Source organism: Gadus morhua, chromosome 2 (assembly GCF_902167405.1).
Source record: "Gadus morhua chromosome 2, gadMor3.0, whole genome shotgun sequence".
In the NCBI taxonomy this organism is placed as follows: domain Eukaryota; kingdom Metazoa; phylum Chordata; class Actinopteri; order Gadiformes; family Gadidae; genus Gadus; species Gadus morhua.
Window position 1 is genome coordinate 10,583,603 of NC_044049.1, and position 26,766 is coordinate 10,610,368.

At 42.1% G+C, this 26,766-nt stretch overlaps 3 protein-coding genes and 1 long non-coding RNA gene across 7 annotated transcripts in view; 1 reads left to right on the forward strand and 3 right to left on the reverse strand.

Moving 5' to 3' along the window:
* Positions 1–6,548, reverse strand: part of LOC115561733 (cytoglobin-1) — a 10,122-nt gene extending 3,574 nt beyond the window's left edge. The window contains exon 1 of the mRNA XM_030381956.1: positions 5,925–6,548. Within this exon, the coding sequence (XP_030237816.1) occupies positions 5,925–6,055 (131 nt within the window). The 5' untranslated portion in view covers positions 6,056–6,548. The remainder of the gene's footprint in view (positions 1–5,924) is intronic.
* A 634-nt stretch (positions 6,549–7,182) lies between these two features.
* On the forward strand, positions 7,183–19,052 carry LOC115561705 (phosphoribosyl pyrophosphate synthase-associated protein 1). 4 transcript variants are annotated; one of them, XM_030381914.1, is made up of 12 exons: positions 7,183–7,362; positions 7,501–7,615; positions 8,203–8,255; positions 9,154–9,220; positions 9,418–9,590; positions 11,776–11,891; positions 12,104–12,159; positions 12,779–12,924; positions 14,230–14,271; positions 16,332–16,402; positions 16,871–17,017; positions 17,924–19,052. In XM_030381914.1, the coding sequence occupies exons 2-12, from the start codon at positions 7,533–7,535 to the stop codon at positions 18,080–18,082; spliced, it is 1,113 nt and encodes a 370-aa protein (XP_030237774.1). In that variant the 5' UTR covers positions 7,183–7,362; positions 7,501–7,532; the 3' UTR covers positions 18,083–19,052. The 4 variants fall into 4 exon arrangements, with proteins under 4 accessions (XP_030237774.1, XP_030237767.1, XP_030237791.1 ...); XM_030381922.1 differs by having other exon boundaries at positions 7,190–7,208; XM_030381907.1 differs by having other exon boundaries at positions 7,183–7,615.
* Positions 19,053–19,838: 786 nt separating this feature from the next.
* LOC115561744 (uncharacterized) lies at positions 19,839–20,669 on the reverse strand. The gene is made up of 2 exons (XR_003979963.1): positions 20,430–20,669; positions 19,839–20,296 (listed from the first exon to the last, which is right to left on the reverse strand). It is a non-coding gene; the product is annotated as an uncharacterized LOC115561744 (long non-coding RNA).
* Positions 20,670–22,201: 1,532 nt separating this feature from the next.
* LOC115561727 (ras-related protein Rap-2a-like) lies at positions 22,202–24,512 on the reverse strand. The gene has a single exon (XM_030381945.1). The coding sequence runs from the start codon at positions 24,116–24,118 to the stop codon at positions 23,321–23,323; it is 798 nt and encodes a 265-aa protein (XP_030237805.1). The 5' UTR covers positions 24,119–24,512; the 3' UTR covers positions 22,202–23,320.
* Positions 24,513–26,766: the final 2,254 nt, after the last annotated feature.

The window sequence follows — 26,766 nt, forward strand, 5'->3', positions numbered from 1 at the left end:
TGTGTATGTGACATCCTGGTTCTTTGAACATGCAGGTTCTGCAATAAACATTACAAGCCAGTCAGAAATAATTCTTAGTAGATAGTCTATCTCTGATAGCACGAGAAAGGAGTGGTAACCTTCTGTCTAAACATCTGGCTCTGATACTAAAACAATTCTCTTATCGTGTTTTAATAAAATCACCAACTCTTTAGTGTCAGGCTTGGTATTCACAATGTGCAAGACATTTTAATTTCAACGTAAAATTCTGGGAACTATCTTGCGCCCCAAGGGGCGGCTCGGTGAAAGGAGGAGGCGTGTTCTGGCGCAAACGTTCCCTTAAGAGCCATGAGCGCATTTGAATCTGACGAGTTGATATTTTGACAGCGCGTCATGCAGTCTCCGATGAGACAGATGCACATGAATTTCAAACTGCAAATGGCTGTTTATGGCCAAATAATATGCCCTAATTCACACATGGAATAAGGTTTTCTTCCACAACTTCAGAAATACTCCAAATAATGTGCCCTAATTCCCACATGCAATAAGGTTTTCTTCCACAACTTCAGAAATAGGCTACTGAGTCCTCAAATAAATTTCGGCAAAGAAAACGTATGATATAATATATGATATGCGGTAACTGTGGTTCTATTTAATGATATAGGCCTACGCAATGCATTATAAACATAGTTTCTTATCAGTATTGTATGCATTATCGTTATCGACTTATGTTCCTAATATGCATAGGATGTGTCCCCCCGTTTATTGCCATGGACTGTATTATGCGTTACGTGTTTACATTGCTTGTGTTTAAACAGATGGACGCACACACTTGCGCCCGCGCGCGCGCGTGTGTGTTACACGTACACACACACACACACACACACACACACACACACACACACACACACACACACACACACACACACACACACACACACACACACACGTGTTACATTATGGGCACGTCTACGATGTCTTTGTCAAGAAACTAGCAACGACGCATGCGCCAGTGATTAAGTCAATTGCGCCGGATGCAAGATATAGTGCCCCGAGTGTTCCAAGTCACGAGTTCTTATTCACTTGTTTTGGGTTCTGGAGGGTGTGTGTCCCCCAATAAACCAAAAGCCTTTGTTTACCGGATGGTCATCTTTACAATCGAAGCTCCCCAGGATGCCATTGAAGGGGGTCGCGGCCGTGCCATGTAACCTTTTGCTTCCTCATGCGCTAGCCAGGGGGTCGAGGAACAGGCCCACACAGATTAGGCTTACATCACACACAAAGGAGAGGAAGAGGCAGGCAACAAAATGCATCACACGAACCTCAAAGGTTCACACTTTAGATGACCAACAATGAGTGTAGAAGGCAGGCAATATATTTGCATCACACAAAATAGTAACAAAACCTAAGTTCATATATAGACAAAAACGTAACAACATGTTGATTTTCCATCACAATTGCTAGAAGGAAAAGTGCATTTTATTTTCATAAACCTCGTTCAGTGAATGTATGTAATAGGCATAGGCCTATCATTGACATGGTTATTGATCTGCTACAACTAAAGCTTGCATGCTTTTTTACTCAATTGTCTGTGTCCTTGAGACCCTTCTTTCATATTAAAGAGACCTCAGACCCAATTTGCTAGTGTATATTTATTTGAATTCACCTACTCAGCACTTTTTTTCCTAAAGAAACCAAATATGAGCGAATGACTTTTTTGTTTTAATTTTTGTTAGTCTGTAATGTAACTAAAATAGTAATTGAAAAGGGAAATTTACAAATTCATGTTCAACTACTACAAATTAATTTGTGGGATACTACCTGCAGAATTTGATGCACAGATATAAATTAGCCAGGTGAAATAAGAAAAGGGTAGCTAGGTGTGCTTCCTTTGGCCTAAGAATCAAGAGTGAAATCCTTCAACGTATGATTGGAAGACATGAGGCTGTTCCAACTAAGTTTATCTAAATCGATGCATATTCAAAATACCTCAATCACATGGAATATCTCTTTTAAAAGTTGGGGAGCAGTCATAAAACGCTAGCATTACCCTTTAGTCTTAATCTGTATATAAAAAGAAAAACATATTCATTTAATCTAATTATTTACTAGGCTTCCCTTTTGTGTTTGTCCGGGTCGAACTGCACAGGATGTCTCAGTTAGATATGCGTTCTCCTGCCTCCAGCCGCACACCTGAGCAAACACACACATACCTTTGTGCAAAAGAGCACACAAATGTAACTCTGAACACTTGCACACACACACAAACAAACACACTCTCCTCTGATAATCTACTCCAGTGGTCCCTAAAGAAAAGTAAAGTAAACAACAGCGCCGGCCTCCACACGCCATACCTCACACGGATTTGGGACAGATAACATCCGACACCAGCGAAGAAAGGTCTCTCAGAAGGAACACACAGACACACTCACACATTGTTCACTTTCATCTCAGAGAGCATCTATGCATGTGCTAATAGGTCGGCTGTCTCCCTTCACCCAGTACAGAGGAACCATGGTGTTTAATCTCCCCTGCTGTAATTGGACGACCCGTGGGTGCATATAAATAGCCTCATTAGTATTTTCTATAGTCATCAGGATCTACTTAATCCACAATTGTCTCTCTCTCTCTCTCGCTCTCTCGCTCGCTCTCTCTCTCTCTCTCTCTCTCTCTCAGAGTTAAACCATTATCCCATCAACGTATTATATCTCTTAGGGTTCAATTACAATCTTCGAGTGGAACACATCATTCCTTGTCAAAAATCTTGGACGAATAATGAGGAAACAACTTATTTTTACTGTGGGTTTTTCCTGGATGATGACCCCCCGAGAATCGACTATCTGTTGTAAATCAGGTTCTCTCTCTCTCTCTCTCTCTCTCTCTCTCTCTCTCTCTCTCTCTCTCTCTCTCTCTCTCTCTCTCTCTCTCTCTCTCTCTCTCTCTCTCTCTCTCTCTCTCTCTCTCTCTCTCTCACTCCATCTCTGTGAGCCCCACGCCCAGCTCAGATTCCCTCAAATAAAACCATCCAAACCGGGTTTCTACGCAGAAGACAAGTCATTTACTTCACATTTAACTGAACAAAACTTCAGTTAAGGAATCATTGTTCATATTAAAATGTCCTAAGGCAGAACAGTGGGGAAGATGATAATCGTGTGCAGATCTAATAACAGCACGTCCCTGAGAATAAAAGCTTTCCCCACCTTCATTCACAACATGCATATGAAGCCGGACTCTCTTTTATTCAGAAAATAGCCCAACTCCGACATCTTAAGGGTGCTGCGTTGATCTTGCTGAGCCCCAGCTATGATTTTTTCATGGTTAAATTGACCATCATTCCTGAGATTCTTTATGCTCCTGTGCTGCCAAAGCGTGTGGCAAAGGGTGGAAGACCCTAAAGATAAATGGATATATTGACAGGAACTCCTTGCGCTCTAACCTGTTCACCTGATATTTATGGTGGCACTTAAGGTTGACATAATCTTTGACCTTTACCGTAAGTCTTTATGTTAAAGGTCAAATAGGCGGAGAGAGATTTAGTTAAAACAACTACGGTCTCCCCACCTCTCAACTGGCTACGTGCTTATTATGGGTGCATCAAAACCTGAATGTGATCGTCTCCATAGACAGGTCTGGGCACATTAGACCACACCCATCGTCACTACTGTTCCGATCACATTTCCCATGGCACAACAGCGTGGAAGATGATAATCGTGTGTGTTATCATCTTACAACAGCATGTCCCTAGGAATAAAAGATGTCCCCACTTTACCCCACATAGGTACTTGAGGAAGATGCAGCTAACAAAGAGTTGGTCTCAACTGTCTCCGGAAGGTTACAGTTGAGAAGAAGGAAAATACAGCTGCCCGGAACCTGCCCCTGACCTCAGCTATCAACCAGGGGTTTGCACATGTGATTAGAACCAGTGCTTCTGTTGTACAACTTGACTATGATTGTGGATCCAGATCCAGATGGCAGTGTTTAAAATGGAATGTGTTCAAAAGTCCTTGTGTTTGCTTCACGAGAGGATGGTTGAAGAAGGCTCCTCTAATTTGTCATCCTAAAATAGAGAGTAGACGGTGAGAAATCATTCAAGAAAACAAAAAACATATCCCAACAGCGTCAATATCAAGAAAGTAGTAAACATGACTGACGCATGGAAACCAGATTCATTGCATGAGACCTTTTGAATCCCTTTCCAGAAACGGAACGAGTACATGACATTCTGTTACATTTGGTCATTTGGTAGACAATCAGAGAATACAATCAACATCAAAGCAAAGCCAAAGACTGTTAAGTACTGCCGGGGCATTTTTTCCTCTTTGATATAAAACGGAACAGCTATAGTAATTGAACCAAGATAAAAATGTTTTATACATAAGCTATTTTGAATGTGTGCTCTCAGCCTTGGTTGGTGTCTTCATGTCTTTTTTTACTCAATATCTTCCAGACACATAGCAAACTGAAAACAGCAACGGCCTCGATATGGCCTCGGCACAAGCTTGGTAATGTAGTTCTTCAATGCAGCCCAGACCATGTTGCTGTTGCCTGTTCTCCCCACTTGATTCCTTCATAATACATCAAGTGTGTTCTCTAACAAACGTCCCTGGTTGTTAAACTTAGTAATTATGAGATCGGTTGTCCCCCGCCACAACTGAGACCAGGTCCCAAAACCAGACTGCATGATCAATAACAACAGAGTGGATCTGAACGAAAGTAAAGTTGCATTATTTACAATTTGGGCAGCGATAATTTTTTTTCCATTCTTGGATACAAAAGTTTGACCATAGCTGACCTTCCGCAGGAAGTTGTGCTTGTGCCAGAAACCAGAAAGTTTAAGGGGCGGAGTTGCACTTTACAACTCATTGTACTGCACTCTTCACCTTTACAGACACTTTGTTTAAGGGCTGTTTAATTCATCATTGTCTCCTTCTGGATCTGAGATGAATGGTCAGCCGTATCACGTTTGTTGTTGTTACACTTGTCAGTTTTTTCCAGTATAGATTAATGCCATGCAATGCACACCCCCGACCCCAGCAACATGAATGGTCATAACACATTGTTTAAGCAAATAGAGTGTTCACCCAGATTTGAGTTTGTCTGCAATCCAACCTTAGTTGTTAGTATAAATTCTGATTTTTGAGCCAAGTCTTTCCATAGCAAAGAGACACTTGATTTTGGTTAACATTTGGTTCACACCTCACACATTCCATGATATTTTAAAGCTATTGTCAACAATTTTTGCGCCACTTTGTTTTGATTCATTTCTGTTTTTATTGAGTCTCATGGTTCTCGTGCATTAATGGCTCTATAGCAATGGCAAATCAAAACACAAACGAATCAAAACAAAAAATGGCTGAATGCAGCCTAAAGCTTTCTTGATCACATTTGATCCATTGCAAACATGTGGAAACACAAAAAAATGTGGCACTGATTCCAAAAGGAAAACTCTTTGAAGCATTTGCTACAGCGATGTCTCCCACTGGGTTACATTGGCTCATTTAGCTGTATGTAGGAATCGACCACTCTTTTTTGTTGTATATTATGGCTGTTAAATCTGTCAATCATCTCATCTGAGTATTGAAGGTATATAATATGAAAGGTGAACTAAAGAAAAAATGACATAAGCCTACTATTTTACTTATTTATATTACTTGTGCAAATGCAGTTTAGTGTCTAAACTGTGCACTATAAAGACATGAGACTGGAATTGGTCTTGCCGTGATAGAATAAAAGGTTTTCGCTTTTAACTCTCCATGCTGCGGTGGCGCTAAACTCCTGGAAAGGCGATCCTACATACAATTAAGCCAGATCGACAAACCCTTTGCAAGGATTAAATTATACCTTTCTAGTTTCAGGCCAACTCGTCCAGAACCAAATGTGAGCGAGAACAAAGGTCAGTGCTCCGTAGTGCAGCGGAGGGGTAGCAAAGGTGAGCCAATGATTACCTGAGCAAGATGGCCACGCCCACTTCCTCAGAATTCAGGTAGACTTTTGCCCAGGTGTCCTGGATGATGAGCTGCTCCCCTTCGCTCAGCGGGATGGGCAGCTCCATCTCCTCCTCCCCGGCCCGGTCCATGTCAGAGGACAGGCGTGCACGGGAGCGCACGTGGTAGAGGTGAGGGTGCACGAGAGGGCGCACGTCGTAAAGGTTAGCAGGCTGATAAGAACTGACCCAAGAGTCCACCTCTCAAACCCTGAGTCCTTCTAGCCGCTCAAACCCTATAGTTTTCTTTCTCTCTCTTTCTCTCTCTCCTGTTCTTTCCTTCTCCTTCCCTTCTACTGCTGCTATGTTTTGTTCCTGAAGAGCTGGTATTTCTACCCGCTCCCCTGTTCTCCTGAGAAAGATGGTGAGATGGTGAGATGAGAGAGAGGGTAAGTGAGAGTAAATGGTAGAGCGAGTGAGTGAGAGAGACTGAGAGAGAGACAATGAGTGAGAGAGGCAGCGAATGAGTGCAAGAGAGAGAGAGAGTGAGGATACCACAATAAAGCACACACTTGTGCAAGGAGGAGCCTCTGTTTTCACAGTTCAACATTCTCATTCCCTCCCCTCCCTCAATTTCCTTCTCCCTTCTCTATTTCATTCTCTCCCTCTTCTTTTCTCTCTCCCTACCCTCTCTTTTGCATCGCTCTCTCCCTTTTCTCTCCCCTTCGCCCTCCTTCTCTCTCTCTTTCACACACCCCTGCCCAAATAAAATAGGACAGACATGTTTCGTATTTCAGGTTTTGCGCTATCTTGTCTAGAAATCAATAGCCTACTAGATAAGTGTTGTTTACCTTTCAACTTACCCCTACCAGCAGAAGGCAGTTATATTTACTTGGCTAGATAGGAGCAAGAAGCCTATTCAATTACAATTAGGGCATTTAGCAGATGCTATCATAATAAATAATAGCATCTGTGATAATAAATAAAATAACCCTACTCTCATTGGCTGGTTGTATCAATTTACATCGGATCGTATGTGCATTAAGCGGCAGTCCGTTTGTGCACATGATTTTTCAAATTTGCAACCAAAATAGGGGTTCCCGAACCACGGGTTGAAAACCCTTATATATATTACTATATATAGTATTCTTCAGTGGAACTCCAATGGTAGGTACCAATCGTTGGTAGGGCAGTGTGTTACGGAAAGAGGTGAAGTGCTGTCCCCTACTGGATATTAACAGTTACTGCACCACCAAAGATAAAACGCCCACACGCCATTGTCATACAAAACCAATTCCGGGCTTCCGTATGTCTGCGCTGCACACGTTTGTCATTCAGTGTAGATAATGATTTATATTATACCTGCTGTCTAGCCAACATGTAACGGCTTTCAGTGTTCAAAATAATTATTCATTGTTGAGGAAAAATACGCCAGTCCTCTACTGTACTTCGGAGCTAACGTCAGTATCACATTGAGAGTAATTTAGTGGCTTGCTAGAGGGCTAACGCGTGTCAGCTAACGTCAGCTACAACAGCTAGTTGAATACAGCAACCATAGTGCTTAACTTATTCATATATTTTGTTGTCAAATTTACTAGATTTCCTCTGCTGAACCACCTCAAGTCTCACCATGAATGTTACCAAGAGCGGTTATCGTGTTTTCTCGGCAAACTCCACTGCCGCATGTACAGAACTGGCCAAGAAGATAACAGAGTAACGTTGCAATGATTTTCTATCATATTTAAGAAGCTAATACATTTCTATGTAAACATAATCATCGTGTCACTCGGTTGTCTCTATCATTTTGGAAGGCTTAACTGTCATCGGTTCATAAGTTTAAAGGCTAGCATATACATCCTATTAATTTATGTACTGCAACACATGTCTGTAACATGGAACCTCAAGTCCCAGATAACTAATGCAGGGCATAACCTTTATTTTTCACGACTGTCTTTTGTTACTTCTTTATTAAAGGGTGTAACAGTAATGGCATACTGTTGTTTACAATGTAACATTGTACTTGACTGCTTCTCTTATTTACATATTTATATATATATTGAAGATACTGTACTGAGAATTATAGATTGGTTGCAATGCTGAACTACCAACAAACCCCATTATTTGATTGGCCCGAAATGATCGTTCTATGCCATGACCCCACAGTTTAAAAACTTTACACAGAATATGCATTTCCCTTCCTGTTCTGAAATCATAACATTGCCTTTGAGCTACGACAATAAGGAACGTTTAAGTATTGGCAAGCAGCCGTTTACAACTTCTGATATTTTTTCCCCACAAAGGCGTCTGGGAGTCGAGTTGGGCAAGTCTGTCGTCTTTCAAGCATCGAATAGAGGTAAGCAAAAATACATATTAACTAGTAAAACAATTGTATTGAAAGTGTTTACTCCAAAACAAGTAGGATAATCATGTAAATTGAATGGATAATGTATCATCCCACACAAAGCCAGATGGTTAACAATATGAAAATAGGCTTCAATTACATTTAGTTACATTGTTTATCGGAAAGTGTATTTGTTCCTGGACACTATGTGGGCAGGTTGTTAGTAGTTACCCGCAGTAAGTAGTGCTCTTGACAGCGTGGCATTCCCAGGGTTGGAACATAAGTTAATTAATCCCTCGCACAAAAATAAACAACACCACTCACCGCACAGTCAAATTGTTCATTGCTGAAGTAATGACATCATTAGCCAACCGTCTAAACAGTTTTTGATTGAGAAATATGGCAAATTGCCCCGACCACGATAATGGGCCACTCATCTGCATCTTCAATCTGCAGCCTTTTCAATGTATTAACTCATCTCAGACTAAGCAAGGACATCCGGATGTGTTGTTTTCTTGTATCATTCGTACAATCAATAGTGGATGCACTGCTGAATACATGGAACTTGTTGGAACATTAGAGGGAAGGGCATGAATGGTAGTGTTATCCCCTCTACTGCCGCGCTATCGATGCTCTCTTAATTCCTCTCTTGCCAATAGCTCACATTTGGAGCACCCTGTTCCACAAATGCTTGCTTGTGTCATTTTTGTACAGTGCTGAATAATGGCCTATTGTTTTTTCAGTTTAGTCAACCTTGTTATCATGTGTATGAATTCACTGTATGTCGCTTTGGTTAACAGCCTCTGCTAATTTGACCAAATGCTTATGACGAACGTTACATCACTAGCCTAGGTGGCAGGGCATTCACTTGAAAATTGGTTTACTGTGATTTGTTAATGTGTTTCCTCAGAGACAAGAGTGGATGTAAAAGAATCGGTCCGTGGACAGACAATCTTCATCATTCAGACCATACCACGGTGGGTTACAAACAACGATAAACAATATATACTGAAACTTTACTTTAACACATTTATCAGCATCATCAACAGCAAACCAAGTCACTGCAAACAATTTCCCAATGTTAGCTTTATTTGAAGTATAATTTGTAATCTATCCGTAAACGTCATAAAAGTCGGTGTAAATGCCTGTGTCCGACTTTCGTGTCCCATCACAGAGATGTGAACACAGCCATTATGGAGCTGCTAGTGATGGCGTACGCCCTGAAGACGTCCTGCGCTAAGAACATCATCGGCGTCATCCCGTACTTCCCCTACAGCAAGCAGTGCAAGATGAGGAAGAGGGGATCCATTGTGTGTAAACTCCTGGCCTCCATGTTGGCTAAAGCAGGTAGGCTACACCGACCACTGAGATCAGTGTCGAACTGATTACCATTTTAGACGTTTGTTTATAATACCATTTCAGGGATCACTTTACATAAGTGTCTCCGTGTCATTGCTATTACACAAATACATAATTGCACTGAAATTAAATGAATAAGCAATGTAACGAATACGGCCGGGTATTGCCAGGTACCTCACAATTCAATTCCGATTCTTTAGGTCATGTTTCGATCGATTCCATTCGATACTGATCTCATTGCTTTGATATCGATTCAGCAATACGTGCAGATGACGAAATTTAGCTATTTTTGTAGTTTGCAAATAAACGGAAATAATCGATTTAAAAAAAATTCTGAATCGATATTGAATTGAGAACAAATAAATTGCAGTGCATTGATGAAGTGATATTTTTACCCAGCCCTAGTAACAATCTCACGGCATATTCTTGTTATGTAATAACGTTTTGTCACACCTTGGCATGGAACTGCTAACCTTAACATGCTATTCTATAATGTTATTACATGCAAGTACACTGAAACTGTTATGTAGCTTGTAACCCAATTTCAGTTCACTGCTTTATTTGTATTCACTTCAATGTTATTTCTGGCACCTTTCTTGCATGGAAGGATAATCCATGATATTCACCAATCAAGGGACCAAAGTCGAATTCCTCGTTTGTTCGCAAACCTGGCCAACAAAGCTGATCTGAATCTGAATCTAGGCCTCTAGGCTTTGACTCTTTTAGTGCCTTAGGGCCCTTTGAAGCTTTGAGGACTGGATAGCTGTGATGTTATTCCAACATTTAACCAACTATACTTCCTTAAGGATCAAGTGAAGTTAGAACCGTTTTTTTGTTGTTGAATTGAACCTGGTAATGTGTCTCATTTGTTTGCCAAAGTTGTAATCTATGCCATTTTATCAATTACTGAAATAATCCTGAAAGCAGGAGTGAAATCCTATGTTTTTGCCAGTCTCCGCCAAATAGTTTGTGAACGTTCTACTCTGCTCCAAACGCAAGTAGCGTAGTGTCAAGGTGTGTGTGACGTGTAGAGCTTCGCCTGGCCAGCGGTTGACTTCTGCATGCGAAAGAGGTTTAAGGTAAAGCCTCTCGGAACACTCGTAGTATAATGCAACGATGTGTTTGGAAATTTGATGTTTGCATCCGCAGGACCCCTATAGTATTACGCTATGGTGTGTGTGGATGGTGAAGCTCTCTGAGCAGCAATTTATATTGATGGTCGCGTCCGAGTGAGTGTTTTTCAGACACATTGCTCGGCACACTCATCTACAACATTGCTCAGACACAACGACGGTATGAAAAATGTAGTTCAAAGATGCCATTGGTCGTAACCATGGGGATGACACACTCATTCCCCCCACCCCTTTCCAAGAACAATCGAGCCAAAATGCTTCTTTTTTTGTCAGTGTTCAAATTCCAGTGGAAACACTGACACTTTTAATTTGTCCCACTTGTAATAAATCATAAGAAATTAGTGAAATGGGGGCAAGGTATTGTGGTGCCTAGGGTGTACTGCTCCTAGCCAATGGCTCCTGTGTTCAATCCCCAAGTTTTGAACCTTAACTTGTATGCAACCTAACTAAACCCCCTCTCATTCTAGGGCAGGCATGCCGGCTCCCCCATTGGGATTAGGTTTACCTTCAAGCCTCACCTGTATTTGAATTCACTAGCAAGTCACTTGGTATTGTAGCCCCTGCTACATGAAAACAGTATTGTAACAGTAAAGAGGCAACACACCTAAACATGCTGCTGCATGGTTTTTCTTAATCCTTCTTCTCACACACGCAATGCAACAGTGATGCAAACAGTTTTCAGTTGGCCAAACATCCATAATAAGGTGTCATTACATCAAATGTACACTAGAGGGTGATTTATCAGCCATCTTTACAATCAAAGTGCCCAATAACTGGATAATAGATTGATAAATAAAAAGTCGCCCCTTTCTTTCCATACATTAACTGGTGAACGCTCTTCCTTTGTTTTGAATAGAATTGGAGTGCAACACTTTCAAAATAAGAGCAAGATTTCAATGTTTATTAGAATCAAAGCCATGCTAGGGAAGGTTGTGCTTCCATAGCAGCTGCAGTTGTCCCAAGCATGTGTAGGCCTGAATGATATTGTACATTGAAAGGGTATGCTTCATGTCTGATGTTCTCTCTGGTTCCGTCTTGAGGTTTAACTCACATCATCACCATGGACCTGCACCAGAAAGAGGTCCAGGGATTCTTCAGCTTCCCGGTGGACAACCTGCGCGCCTCCCCCTTCCTGCTGCAGTACATCCAGGAAGAGGTGAGCCGCCTTTCTTCCATTTTTATACATGAGTCGCCAAGCAAATAGTTCCGGACAATGAAATTCTTGCGACAAGCCCAAGTCAAGTTTAAACGAAAAAGCATGGATACAAATATACAAGTGGCCACAACCATAAATAACCTAATAATAAATATCAAGTCAATCACATGAATGATCTTTATTCCTCACTCTTGATATCTTTTCCCTCTCAGATTCCTGATTATCGAAACGCCATCATCGTGGCCAAGTCACCATCTGCAGCCAAACGGTAACCACCGCCCCACCCTTTTACCCTTGTGTATTCTGGCTACACTGTTTAGCTTAGCATATCGCACAGATAACTACACATGGGCCACAAGACACGTCTTGTGGCCAGTAGTTTGATAGTCCAAGTCTTTACCTCCAAGAGTCAATTATTTACCATACCCGCAAAAACAAAGTTGACATTTGCTGCAAACAAGGACAAAAGTCCTAATCTCATTGAAAATGGTTGGGCTGTATCAATGCAAATGTGAGCTAGGTAGGGGATTGTTGTTGACTCAGGGTCAAAAAGCTTTTCCTAAGGTGGGGCTTTCTGTCCACACCCTTAACTCTCAAGGTATTCCTCGGCCCCTTGCCCCTTCCTTGATATTGAAACGGTATCGGCATTAACCGTATTCTGAAAATACTGTAGTCAATTTTTCAATACAGAAAAGTCAAAGATTTAAGAAGAATTGCACAAGGAAGTCATATTAAACATATCAATTGACCATTTTGGACAATTTATTATTTCAATCCGGTTATGTTTTGATATTCTCTTAGTCTTTAAAAAAAAACATGTGTTAGTTATGTCAAAACTTTTCGTAAATCCCTTAGTTTTGGATAAAGTTGTGTTTGACTGGTTCCAGAGCCCAGTCCTACGCTGAGAGGCTGCGTCTGGGCCTGGCCGTGATGCACGGGGAGGCCCAGTGCGCTGAGTCGGACATGGCCGATGGACGGCACTCGCCCCCCTGCGTACGCAACCCCACCGGACACCCGGGGCTGGAGCTTCCTTGTGAGTACACCTCCACCCCTGAGTGCTCACATTTTTGCCAGCACATAGACAGGCATGCAAGCTCATCAATAAAGTGAGTTTAAAACAGGGATGCCATGCAATGTGCTTTACTACTAAATATACAAAACATAACATTGTAGAATGAAATAATAAAAATCATTTACGTTCAATTTGTTTTAAATCATAATGGATTATTTGCAATAAAGCGACAAATCATACATTTATTACATATATATAGAACTTAGAGATGATAAATAATAAATATGTACACTCATACCTGCATATAGACAGGTCTACCACTGTTAGCCACTGAGCATCAGACGTTGCATCTTCTCTATTATCATAGGCCCTCACTTTAAAACTATTCCATACCATAGGCTAAAATGGTGGCACTCAACCAACCGGTATTTATTTTGTTGCAATGAGTATTTTTTTTTTTATATTAATTGTTGTCCGTACGCCTCCACTAAAATTAACACATACGTGTTCTGACGCATCGTAGAGCTACAGAATAACATGTATTATTAACTCTGGAGACATCCTAATACTACTAATGCTTATTCTACTAGTCCCGGCCCACAGGTGTACTAAAGTACTTAAGGTAGGCATGCAGATCTATTGTATATCGCAAAGTACACCTATTTTTTAAGCCCAACCAAAAGGAGAGGAACATGAGAAAAAAGGTGACACTGTTGCCCTTAATACAGATATAAGATGTATGCAAACAAATAATTGGTTGAAAGAGGGACTTGCAGATTAATATACCTAATCCAGGACAGATAGGGATCCTGTCCAATCAGAACCATGATCACTTGACCAGGTGTTTTATTATAAGCAAATACATTTTCTTTACATTATTGTTGTTATGACTTATTTAGAACATTTCTATTTTAACTAGAGTTGCAACCGAGAACTCCAAAATCCTCCCATTCAGAACCTCCAATATGAAATTTCATCAGTATCTGATTGAAATATGAATTATTACTTTGCAATTGTTCACACATGAGATGAGTTGTTCGTTAATCCCAGATGGGAAATAAGGGCAACATAACTTTCGTTGTTAATGATTTCAAATTCAAGAAAGATGCCTCGGGCAGAAGGGTTTGTCTGCTAGATAAATATGCAAGCCGAAGTGCAACCTAAGTGCTGGCTAATTAATGTGTGGCTTACTAAAATGCCTCTAAGTTGTGATGGGTGAGAGGATTTTCAGAGTCTTGGGTGTTTAGTTTTTTTGTCTTTGCCATGTCAAGTGTTTTTTTTTTGTGTACTTGTGTTTTAATGTGGTGTTTATTTTGTTGAAAATAGCAGGCAAACAGCAGGCTCCGTTCCCTGGCATAGAGCTCCCAAGTATGACTGTAAACTCAATATACCTCCTACTGTGTCTATGAAATGAAATGATTCCTCTTGGAACTGGTTCCTCGGTACGTGCATGTACTGGATCAAAAGGTTTGGTTGCATCTTGTAAAACGGGCCTTGTGGACTCTCACGGAAAGGGAGGTGGCGACGCTCAGTCTGGACTTTGTTGCTCCTTGTTTTGTTAAGTACATACTTGTTATTCCACAATAACAGGGTAATGGAATGACAATATTTATTGAGTTTATCAAATTACAGACTTAATTTTATTTTGTCAATACCCAGCCTTTATTAATGTTGGGCGTGTGAAGTTATAGACAAACTTGAGATGAGTTTATGTGCATTTTTGTGTTTCTATTTGTGTCTGTGCGCATGTGTGTTTTAAGACCCTGAGCACAAACAATAACCACAAACATTAATATAGTTGAATTGAACATCATCAAATTGAATACGATCTCAATCTCTTCCTAATAACCATTCGGGATCGGATTGCAAGTGACGAAGCACAGAAGCAGCACTTTGTTGCCGCCACACTTTCCCGAGACTCCACACCAATAATTCTACAAGATGACACGGAACCCTCTGATGTATCTTTTTCTTCAGAATCGGCAAATCATATGTGAACCTGGAACCATCGTTAATTCCCTCTTCCTTCCCATCTCGCCAACATTCCCATCACGCACCTCTTACCGTACTTGCTTTGACACCTTCCCTCCCTTGATTAACATCTGGCCTTCATTGTCGCATGTTGTGATAATGCTAAACGCATGCTTTATGTGTTTGTTGTTTGGATAGTGTGCATTGAGAAACGTTGGAATCAGAATGAGGGAGCACGGATGAGAATGAGGCAGAGGGGATGGTTTGATGTGCTGGTATGGTTGAGATAAACGCTGCCAGCCTGGCTGGGGAAGGCTGTAGGACGGAAGACTGGCTGTAGAGCACTTCTTGGGGCTGGCTTCGCTCACTGGTGGAGTGTGCGCTCTTGTCGTATGCGAACGCTTCTTTAGCCCTAAACTCAAGGTGAGCATAGGGGACAGGTTTGAGTAACAGGAAGTGGAAATTATCTGGTGTTTATGCAATGCATGAAGCATGCTAACTAAATATTTGTTTAACCTATAATTAACCAACCTTTGTTATAAATAAGAATCCAATCTCCTTAGCTTCCTCTAAACAAATGACAATGTAGGGAACTCAAACTACTTTTTGATTGGCAAGAGTAATTCCGATGTTGTCAAGCATATGCATAAGGGTCGAAAGACTTCCCTCAATTTCTTTCCCACCCTAATTTTGAAGTATTGAGAGTTTTAGTATCTGTGTTCCGGTTTTGTCTTTCTTGGGAGCGTAGGAATTTTTCAGTTTTTTTTAATAATACTAATAATACTATCATGCCATTCCTAACGTGGATGCTTTAATCTGCATTGTCTAACAATCCCATGAGTACTTACATTTCTTGGCTTTGATGACCCCAGTGGGAATCATACCCTTTAGCCCGGTAGTGTCAATGCTATGCTTTACCGATTTTCCAGCTTTTAACTGAACCAATCCTGGCGAAGTGTGCAACAGCTTCTGTTTAATGGGGAGGCCATCTCAGTGCATAAAGGAAGCGTATCGCTGTTAACCCTGCCCACCACGGCACCTGGCCCCAACGGTGTGTGATGGAGCTGTCGCAGTGTGCTCTGATTGAATGTGCTTAGTGTTAATCATGTGGCCTTGCATGGCATGTGTTGTGATGAGGTGAGCGTTTTTCTCTCTCTCTCCGAGCGTGGCCTATCCTGAGTGGTAGGTGGGGTAGAATGGGGGGAGGCAGGAGAAAAGACCACCTCTTCATTCCTGGGATTAGCAATCCATAAAACAGACCCAACTGAAATCACTCGCTAATCAGAGCTAATCTTCAACAGATTTTTTTCACTTTTGATATTTGTAATACTTTTGGTTTCAACCCATTTTACCCTAATCTACCGGCTGAGACCAGTGTTGGATGAGCGTGGAGTGGATCCTTCGTGTCTCGGCTCGGCGGTCCGGCTGCTAATCCATGTCTGTCTTCGTATCCCTAGTGATGATGGCCAAGGAGAAGCCTCCAATCACTGTGGTCGGAGATGTCGGAGGACGCATCGCCATCATTGTGGTAAGAGTCACAACTCCACCTCTTCTGCCAGCACAACTACTCGAATCTGAGCTTTATACACTCAACCGGGCTGTTATTGAGGAGGAGTTCGGTCATGACCCTCTACAAAGCTGTTATTTTCGCTTATGCATATAATGCATGCAGGTTTAGCATAAATAAATGGGTTTTTCGCACAACCATCGATGCAGTTTATTTGTATTATTTGGTCTGTCACACGATGTACAATGACAGACGATATTTCAGTGTATATCTAACCATGCACGATCAAAGTCACTAAATTCTCAAATTTGTCAAAATCCTGCAGGTGTCACAACCCTTGAACTGCATGTGTGCGTTTATTATGGTGCATTTTTTTTAAGACCTCTTGAGGTGTTATACTAAAATCCCACTCGCAAATGCAAAGAGTGGACCTATGAGGGGGTGGGCTGTGGCCCTCAGGACAACATTTTGAACCCCTTTACCCCGCAGGATGACATCATTGACGACGTGGAGGACTTTGTCGCGGCGGCAGAGATCCTGAAGGAGCGTGGGGCGTATAAGATCTACATCATGGCCACCCACGGCCTGCTGTCTGCAGACGCCCCGCGCCTCATAGAGGAGTCCGCCATCGACGAGGTGAGCGCTTGTCTTCCCTGTTATAGTAGACAAGAGTAACCTCTTGTTTAAGGAGAAATCCGGTGTAAAATGGATTTGCGATACGTTTGGTATGATAACGAGTTGGGATGTTCGTTTTGGAGCAAAAAGGCGCATAAAGTTGGCTGTTTTTAGCCGATTCTATCAAAACTATATAAACTTGAAACGATAGGGGCATGTCTTATGGTAAAAACGAAATCGCTATTTTAAAACCCCTTAAAAGGCTAGAAGTAGCCTGACACTTCTTTGGTAGTATAATAAGGGTCTTGAGATATAAAACGAGGCATTGATAACTTTGTAAGTGTACAGATTGTTTATTAAAAAGGACATTTTATACACAAAATACCATCAGTAGTTCACCCGTCGACGCCATCTTATAGTCCTTGTTTAGGTAATGGTGATTACTTCAATTAGCTAGTCATGTCAAGTTTGACTTGACTAACTTTTTCCTAGTCATAACCGCTACCTTGAAATAAGCAACTGCCTATTTATATACATCTCAAAGTAATACATTTAGAATTGGAGGGATGTGGTCGGAATCCCCCAACGCTGTTTTGCTTAGTTTTCACTTCCTCAAACTCTGAAGAAACAGTAGCCTCATTCAGCTGCACCGTTGCCGTACTGTAAGGGGCCTGGCTTAGCTTGCTGAGTGTATGGTATTTGGTCACCCATTTGGACACGCAGCCAGCTGGGAAAATAGACTGGCTTGAAGGAATATAATCAAATCTATAGACTGAAATAACACGAGATTGCAATGGATTTCAAGCAACATCATTTTCCGATGCTTAATGCACTCCTTGATGACCCATCATAACATAATGACGGGTATACTCCGGTTTTGTGTTGTCCATCACATTAACATTATCCAACAACGCTATGAACCTCCAGGTGGTGGTTACCAACACAGTGCCCCACGAGGTGCAGAAGCTCCAGTGTCCCAAGATCAAGACGGTGGACGTCAGCATGATCCTGGCCGAGGCCATCCGACGAATCAACAACGGAGAGTCCATGGCCTACCTGTTCCGCAACATCACCGTGGATGACTAGCGGAGACAGAGGTAGCGGGTTGAGAGATGCAGCGGGAGCTGGGAGAGAGGGATATAGAGAGAGAGGGGGGAGATGAGAGAGTAGACAACAGAGAGAGGGATATGGAGAGAGGCAGAGTGTTGAAGAAAGTGGAATGAAATGAGAGAGGGGAGAGACTGACAGCATAAAGAGACGGAGATGAAAGAGGGCAGCGAGAGGAAGTCTGTGGAAATGGCCAAGGCACACTATTGTCATGTTGCGTGTTCACTTCACCTCAAGATAAAATTTATCTAAGCTCTTAACGCTAAAGTTACCCATGATGCACTTCCTTTCAATGGTCAAAACCAGCAACTGAATTGCTCTAAAGTAGAGAGGTCTCAGTGTTTGTGATTGGCCGGCCAAGCTTTTGAAAACCCGGAAACAGCAGCAAGACTCGTAGAACGCTTCGTTTAATGTCTTATTAATTTACTCTAATATTTGGTTTCCCTCTATGATATCAGCATATACGAAGATTAACATGCTGTCTAATATGATGACTCGCTACTGAGTAATAAACTTTCGAGGGTCAACAAAAAGTAAAGTTTGTGTGATGTTTTGAAGACCTGGACTTTTGGCTGGAGTTCCTGTGTGCCAGATAAATGTTTTTTTTTTTTCCGTTTTTTTGTTTTTTGCCCTTGTGGTTCAGGGATGTGTCTATCACTGTGACTTCACTTGGAGAATAGACTGCTTTCGCGACAAGCAGGGTCCCTCCTCTAATATCCACTGAAACCAAATGCTGTTTATGCACCAAATTCTCTTTCTTATTTTAGGATTTGCGTCATTTGGCACGTATGATTTGTGAGGATGTTTATGATGTATGGCGTCAATAATAAACACATTTCGATGTTTTTACCGGCTCCTGGCTGATATCGGTACTGAGCTGTCCTTGTACTGAAGTGATGTGTTTGTCAATATACTTGATTAAACAGTGGCTGCCAAAGCCAAGAGTGAATTCATGCTCCTTTCAAAATTGAGTTAAATTTGTAATGCTTTTATACATGGCTGCTCATCACTATTTCTCCGCCAACCCGTTTTTCAATTTGATTGTAATTGCATGATATGAGCAATACAAAGGGCTGGAGGATAACACATAAAAGCAAAATTATTTTTATTTCAAATGTTGTTCTCAATGGAAGTATTTAGTAAGGCAACAAGTAATAGCAACAATGACAACATGCGTCAACTGGCATCATTACTTGCAATACTATTACAACTATTGTTTGATAGGATTGCTAAAATATAAATGGGATTACCTGCTAAAAGATAGGTACAGTTTTACCTTTGTTTAATAAATAGTGAATAGTAGTCTAGAAATTAAATGTATTGCCCTACCAGCGTCTATTCCATAGAAAGGGTTTTAGCTGTGTTCGGTATGTCTCAAGAAGCCTGATTCACATTTGTGGAATAGCCTTGTATGTATGTATTGATTCTACAATTATGTGTATCGGTCTGTTATATCAATTACTGAAAGATGAGTCAATAGCGTTTTGGTGTGGTGCTCTAAAAGCTCTTTGTGAAAGCAAATTAAATCTTTATTGTTAAGAAATTAAGTGAGGAAGAAATGATCCCATCTACATATTGGAAAGTTATATCAATTAAGTATTGTTTGTAAAGGGCAACGCTAAGTATCTTTTCAGGCCTGGTGGCAATCGAGATTCCTTGTACAATCCCCACTGTACACAGTTTGAAAATGAAATATTGGCTTTGATTATATAAACACAGTAAGCAGCACACGGTAGGCCTACCAAAAATACTTGTTTTATTGTATTATCGTGTTCCTAGTCAGTAAAGTAAAGTGAGCTTGGTTTTAAATGAGGCACACTTTCTGTCAAACGGACGATATAATTCCCATCTACTAGGCTGTTATTCTCACAAATAACGCTTGTATACTCCATGCATAGAGGAATATAATTATTTATTTATATAATTACAATTTCTCATATTTCTGCATTCCTCTAATTATATGATTAATCCATCCACATGCAACTCGTTGCCGTGTGAATTTCAAACAGTTTAGCCCGTTGGTACTCCAGCTGCAGTTTAGTGACGCATCGTTGAAGTAGATCTGAGCACCATAACCACCAGTCCACCACGACATTGCCCCAGACCCTGTACTTGTTCCAAACATCTCAGAGGTTCAAGTAAGCCTGAGGAGCTTCGACCAAGTCCAGGGGCAGAGACACTATGGGGCCTAAACTGCAGAGAAACACAAAGACATATCGACGTCAAACATGATAGTTTTGGCCTTTCTCCTCCTAGGAGTCATGAGGAAACGCATTAAAGATTTTAGAAGTTGTCCAGATATCAAAACATATTTTTTTTTACTTACAGCAGGGTTGTGTAGTAAGGTTGTCGATATGTCTGCGCCATATAGAAAGATGCCTTACCCCTTCCTTCTGTGCCGTCATTGACTAAATTGACAAGTCGCTTTGCATAAAAGCATCTTTCAAACAATACAAAATATGAAAGTCTGCTAAATAAACAAATAGTGACTAGCATGTTCTTATAAGTTAAGCAGAAAAGGCTCTTGTCCAATACCTGAGCTTGTGGCGTGACATGCTGCCGTGTGTCTGGGGAGAGAAAGGAGTGTTTGAAATCAGGAGTGTGGCTAGGACGGTCGTGGCAGCTGTGAGTTAACCTCTGCAGAAAGAGGAAGCAGGCACCTGACAAGCACAGGTCACTTCCCTCTCGGAGGTGAGGGTAACAAAGCACCTTGTTGCTATACATGGCTACAGAGAGGAACCGTTACTGCCTGTCTGTCTGCCTTTAATTCCATTTGCCTGGGTGTCGGCCTCTCTTCGTCAACCGCTTCTAACTGGCCTGGCAGGTCAATCAGTCTGCCTCTCGTTAGTCCGTCCGTCTCTCCATCTCGATTTATCTGACTTTTTCTCTTCTGCCTGCCTGTCTGTCTCCCCCTGATTTCATTTGTCTCTGTGTTAATATTTAGTCTTTCGTTCTGTCTCTCTTTGTTTGTCTGTCTGTCCCTCAGTCTCTGTTTAGTTCATCAAATCCTCGCCTGTCTGTCTGCCCTTTACTCCATCTGTGTTCATATTATGTCCCTACACCTTTGGCTCTATTTGTCTTTCTCTCCGGCGTCTACTATCATCTCCTTGCCTGTATGTCAGTGTGCCTTTCTGACTAATATTCCCGCTGTTTATATTTTCTGTTATACTGCTCTCTCTCTCTTTATCAGATTGGGGAGGGGTTGAGGTTGAGGGGTTAACGATGTTTATTCCGAGGTAAAAAGGCACTCAAGCTAATTCACAATCGCTTTATTTTTTTTATTTTTGCCACCACAGACCTTGCATGTCACGATAGTGCTAATACTCACTCCATGTGTTGATAATTGTTCTCTCTGTTCCTCTGGTGGATGCCCACGCACGCATGCATGCGTTCAGATAGGTCCAGGTTTGGTTAGGTTTCTACCTGCTGCAGGCATGACTTTATGAGGTGTTTTCATTGGTTATGGTAAATAGCAGTGGCGTAAATATCGACGGTGCAACCGTCCCCCCCTGAAGTCCTGTCGAGGGGCACAAAATAAACATTTGCACCCGGGCATATCACCATGACGATACGCCAATGGTAATAGTCTCAATAGTCTTATCAATATACCTTATTCACCAATGAACACACATTTACACACCTTGCCCGGAGCTGTAGGGGGTTGGATGTCCTTCTGAAGATCACTCGTGTTAGAGGATAGAGTGAGCTAGTTGGAGACAATCTGCTCTGCTTAAATCTAAATTTAACAAATTTTCTAAAGTTGCTTCTTCATTACAATACTTAATGGCAGATTATGTGTTTTGCTATTAGGGGGTGGTAAAACCAAATGGAGAAATTGACCGGTAAAATTATCCACAAAGTGAAATTGCAGTTTTATTGTTTAAATGTAATTATAATATATTTATTTAATAACTGACTAAATCATTTAATTGATCTGGTCATTGATACATTTTCTGGGAAAGGATCAACATCAATGTAAAGATCGATGTGTTCATTATTTTTTACCTCTGCCAAGATTTTGCACGAACAATTAAAACTGTGCATATCCTAATGTTTTTTTATTCAGAGTTTGTACATGATTGCAGTCAGGACACCAAATAAGATATAAGATTGTACTTTATTAATCCCAGACAGAATTTGTGATGGTCACCTCTTTGTGTAAATTAGTGTTAAATAGTTTTTTAATTAATGTAGAAGATGTGAGATATACTAGTACACACGCAGTGGTGGAATGGCCATCAAAACTATGTGAATGAATATCGAACCTATCTGCACTTGTACAACACAACCCAAATAGGATGTTTATGGGAAGTTAAACTACAATAAAAAACAACACTGTGCGGTAGCATAACTTCATGATGCATTACACGGTTCAAACCATGATTGCTGTGTGGCCATCATGCATTCTATGTGGCACCTTTCTTTTTTTATGCATTAAAAAAAGACAGAAGATAGAATAGATAGAATATAACAAACAAATACACTGGCTGCTCTAACTTAGAAACGGATAAAAATGCATATTCAACAAAACGTACACAATACATGCAAAGCCCTTTCAAAGATATCTTTCACATGGTACAAAAACAACATATTTAACTCTTAACAGAATACAACACTGCCCACACAGGAATCAGTGACCTGTTCCAGCAAGGACACAGAGAGAAAACGTGTTCACCACACCTGCTTGTTTCAATCTTTCGTGCCTTCTCAAATGGCTTTACCGTTGCGTAACGTACCGTTATCGCTGCCTGTGACTTCCCCAGCCTCAGTTCTCATCTGTATGACTTCCTCCCTTTGCTCAGTACCTTCTCTCGAGGGATGTAACAATGGGGTGCGTAAGGAGTTGGGGGACAGAGGAGTGAGGCATATTGTAGTACATGTAGTACATTCAAAACTTGGAACCGTGTCCATCACAGGAGCCCGCAGTTGCAAGCCTGGAACATTGGCTATTTGTTCCATTCTTTCTTTGTCTCTTTCTACTTCTAATTTTCCTTATTATTTTCATTCCCTATTTCACCCTCTTTCTCCCTCCTCATTCCCCGTCTTCCTTCTTCCCTTCTCTCGACCAGTCTGCCTCTCTTATGAATCCAGAAGTCAAGAACTTCCAGGTTCATAAAACAAAGTTCCCCTTCCTCTAATATAAGTGTCGTCACCCACCCAGCTCGTCGGTGCCTACCACCACCACCACCAACGGCCGACCCAGCGCCACCGAAACCTTTAGGAGACGCTGCAGTTGTGGGCGGTGCCCTTGGGGGGGCGATCGCCGACGCCCTTGGGGAAGGTCTCGCGGCGGCGTCTGTGGTGCACGGGGCTCAGCCGGCTGGGCAGGCGGGCGTGCTGCAGCAGCTCCCGGAACACCTCCACCACGTTGGCGTCGTCCTTGGCCGACGCCTCCAGCATGCTGTGGTTCCAGTTGAGCTCCACGGTGGCCAGCGCGTCCTCGCTGGACACCCGGCGCTCGCCGCGCCGGTCGATCTTGTTGCCCACCACCACGATGGGCGTGAACCTGTCCTCCTTCACGGCCAGGATCTCCGCCTGCAGCCGCTTCACCACCTCCAGGGACTCGGGGTCGTCCACGGCGTAGACCAGCGCGAAGGCGTCGCTGTGCTGGATGGAGAGCCGGCGCATGGCGGGGAAGGAGTAGCTGCCGCTGGTGTCCAGGATCTCCACGGTGACAGTGGCTCCGCCCACCTGGTACTGGCGGCAGTGCATCTCCTCCACGGTGCGGCGGTGCTTGGGCTCGAAGGTGTCCCGCAGGTAGCGCTGGATGAGCGCCGTCTTGCCCACGCCGGCCGCGCCGAGGAACACCAGGCGCACCTCCGTCTTCTCCCTCGCCTCCACAGACACTTTCTCCGTCACGCCCGCCGATATCTTCTCCTTCACCTCCACAAGTGTTTTCTCCTTCGGCTCCACAGATGTTTTCCCCGTCACCTCCACCGATGTTTTCTCCTTCAGCTCCACAGATTGTTTCTCCTTCGGCTCCACAGACATCTTCACCTTTTCCTCCACAGACATCTTCTCCTTTTCTTCCAAGGAGGTCTTTTCCTTCAGCTCCACAGAGATCTTCTGCTCTCGCTGCCTTCTGTCTTTTTTACTCTCTTCAAGTTTCCTCCCCCTCCTCCGGTGTTTTACTCACCCTTTGCCTTGCTCGTCACTTGCTTCAATCCGTCTCTTTATTTATGCTCCACAACTTGCAACTTGCTCTTCAGATCCTGAGCTGTTACAATACATTCAAAGAAGACAAAAGGAAATCTGCTGAGATGTGCAAGTCTCACCTCCTCATGTCTAGAAGACGAGGAGCAGCTTAGGAGAATCGTGGTTCTATGGTGACGAGAGGTCCGGCGCTGAGAGAGGGAGAGGGTATAATACCGGCACTGATCAACGATCTTTTCAGCAGGTGTGCCTGAGAGTGTGTCAGTGTGGGGGCTGTGCACTCCATTTATGAAGCCTTTCTCTCGCAGATACTGCCCGCCCCCATTTCGTCTCTCAAACAATCAGAGACTCACTCAGCTTCCCTTGTGTTAATTACAATATCAATTGACAAAGGATAAATAACGAAGACCCTCTGGGGTTACACCGTGCGCACGGTTCTGTAAACTGTTCCCTCGGATTCCGAAACAGTGCCCACAGATTTGGTTCGTTCTACGCAGAAGAGATTCCACATGAGCATTGTGACGGCTAGTCCTACACAGGCCTCATGCATGAGTATAAGATGTATTCAAGATGAGGCAAACGTAGTTTTTCAGTCGGAGATTAGTTTATTTTTAACAAACATTTAAATCTTCAGTCATTCATAATGTATAGACGACGGTGTGAATCAGATTGGCGTTTGCCGTCATAATGCTCATGGGAATCCCTGCTGTGTCGAACAAACCAAATCCATGCGCACAGATTAGGAAAACAGTGTGCATGGTTTCAGAATCCGAGGGAACGGTTTATCAGTCCGTGCGCACGGATTTACACAAGAAGATATTTTTTCTACAATTTGACCCCAGGGGGCTCTTTAATAAATTTCAGGAATGGTGCATGTGCATAAATTATTGATGTATTGCCTATTTTGCTCATAGCTGAATATATCGCTGAATGTAGAATATGAATCCTTCACGTGAATTGTGTCGTATCTAAAGTCAACTGAAATTGAGCAAGGCACTAAAGCCCAGTGGGCTATCCAAAGCACGTGTGTCCGTGCGTTTGAAATGATAGATTTCATAGAATTCCTTTTTCAAGACACAAAACTTTTTCTACTAGTATTAACTACCAAATCCTGTTGCACGGTCAGGAGATGACCTTGGAGGGGGCTTCCCACGCGATGGTGGTTCTAAAAGCATCTACTATTTATGTTGACGCTCGCCATTCCTTCAAATGTCCCCTAGCGCTAAGGGAAACGTGCATTTCAGAGTTGACCAGGAGGAAGCAAGATTGCGTTTGTCGTAGTTACTGATGAATGAATGTACTTCTAAATATGATGGTTGTTTATTGTTAAGATACGATGACATTTTATTCAAGGAGTCAAAATACGTTACAGTTCTTAAGCAGTCATTTAGCAGAGGCGTATGCATGAATATCAAATGAATAAATAGGATAATAGGAAATGAAAATTGATCAAATGGATCAAACGGTCTACATGGACCAGATCAAAGAGATTCCGTTGTTCATGTTCCAGAAAATGTTTGCAAAATGCATATATTTCAAATCCTTTTTTTTTTTATGAAGCATCAAAATTCGGTAACAAATAATTTGTGTGTGTGTGTGTGTGTGTGTGTGTGTGTGTGTGTGTGTGTGTGTGTGTGTGTGTGTGTGTGTGTGTGTGTGTGTGTGTGTGTGTGTGTGTGTGTGTGTGTGTGTGTGTGTGTTTGAGCACACGAACGAGACGAGAAATCTGCTAGTTATTCAGTCTCACTCGAGATTGTTACTTGTTGCTATGATACAGCTGAAAACATCTAGTTTCCCGTTAGTCCTGCCATTCCTTTATCTAGTGAATTTTTTTCCCCTCTTTCGTCTACATCCAGTTCCTGATCATCAGCATCCCTTGATTGGCCTGTTATGGTCGTATCAAAGATATCTACCTACCTTATCACTTTAAGCTCACGTAAGATAACCTACCTCTTGCACTATCAACATCCTTGCTGAGGACAGGCTGGGGCTTTGTAGCGTTTTTACAAATGGAATTCAGTGCTTTGATAACTAACATCCTGCATCTTTTGAAAGAATCCAATATAAAAGGGGTGTGAGACTTTTAGAGGTACGATCTATTCATCATTTTATAAATAGAGTTGACTCATAATATAAAATGATAATAAGTACATCAAAGAATAATAATGAAAACCAGCTTGAATGGGCTCAACGAGTCTGAGGTCTTGCTGAGATGATGAAGTGATCGTGACACTCTGTTCCCAGAACCTAATGTCCCTCAACTCTGGAACAAGACACTCCTTTTAGCCCCTGTTGGCGCTCTGGATCTAGCAGCCATGGAGGTAATACAGGTAGGGTGGATGGAGGTGAGAGAAATAGAATGTACAGAGAGAGAACCACAGGCAGGATGCATGGTGCTAGTGGACATTGTATGTAAAACCTCTTCATAAGTCAGAAGTATGCGTGTTCCCTGACCTCAAGTGAGGGGGTGTTGTATAACAAGGGCCTAAGAAGCCCTTTGAGGCTCTTAC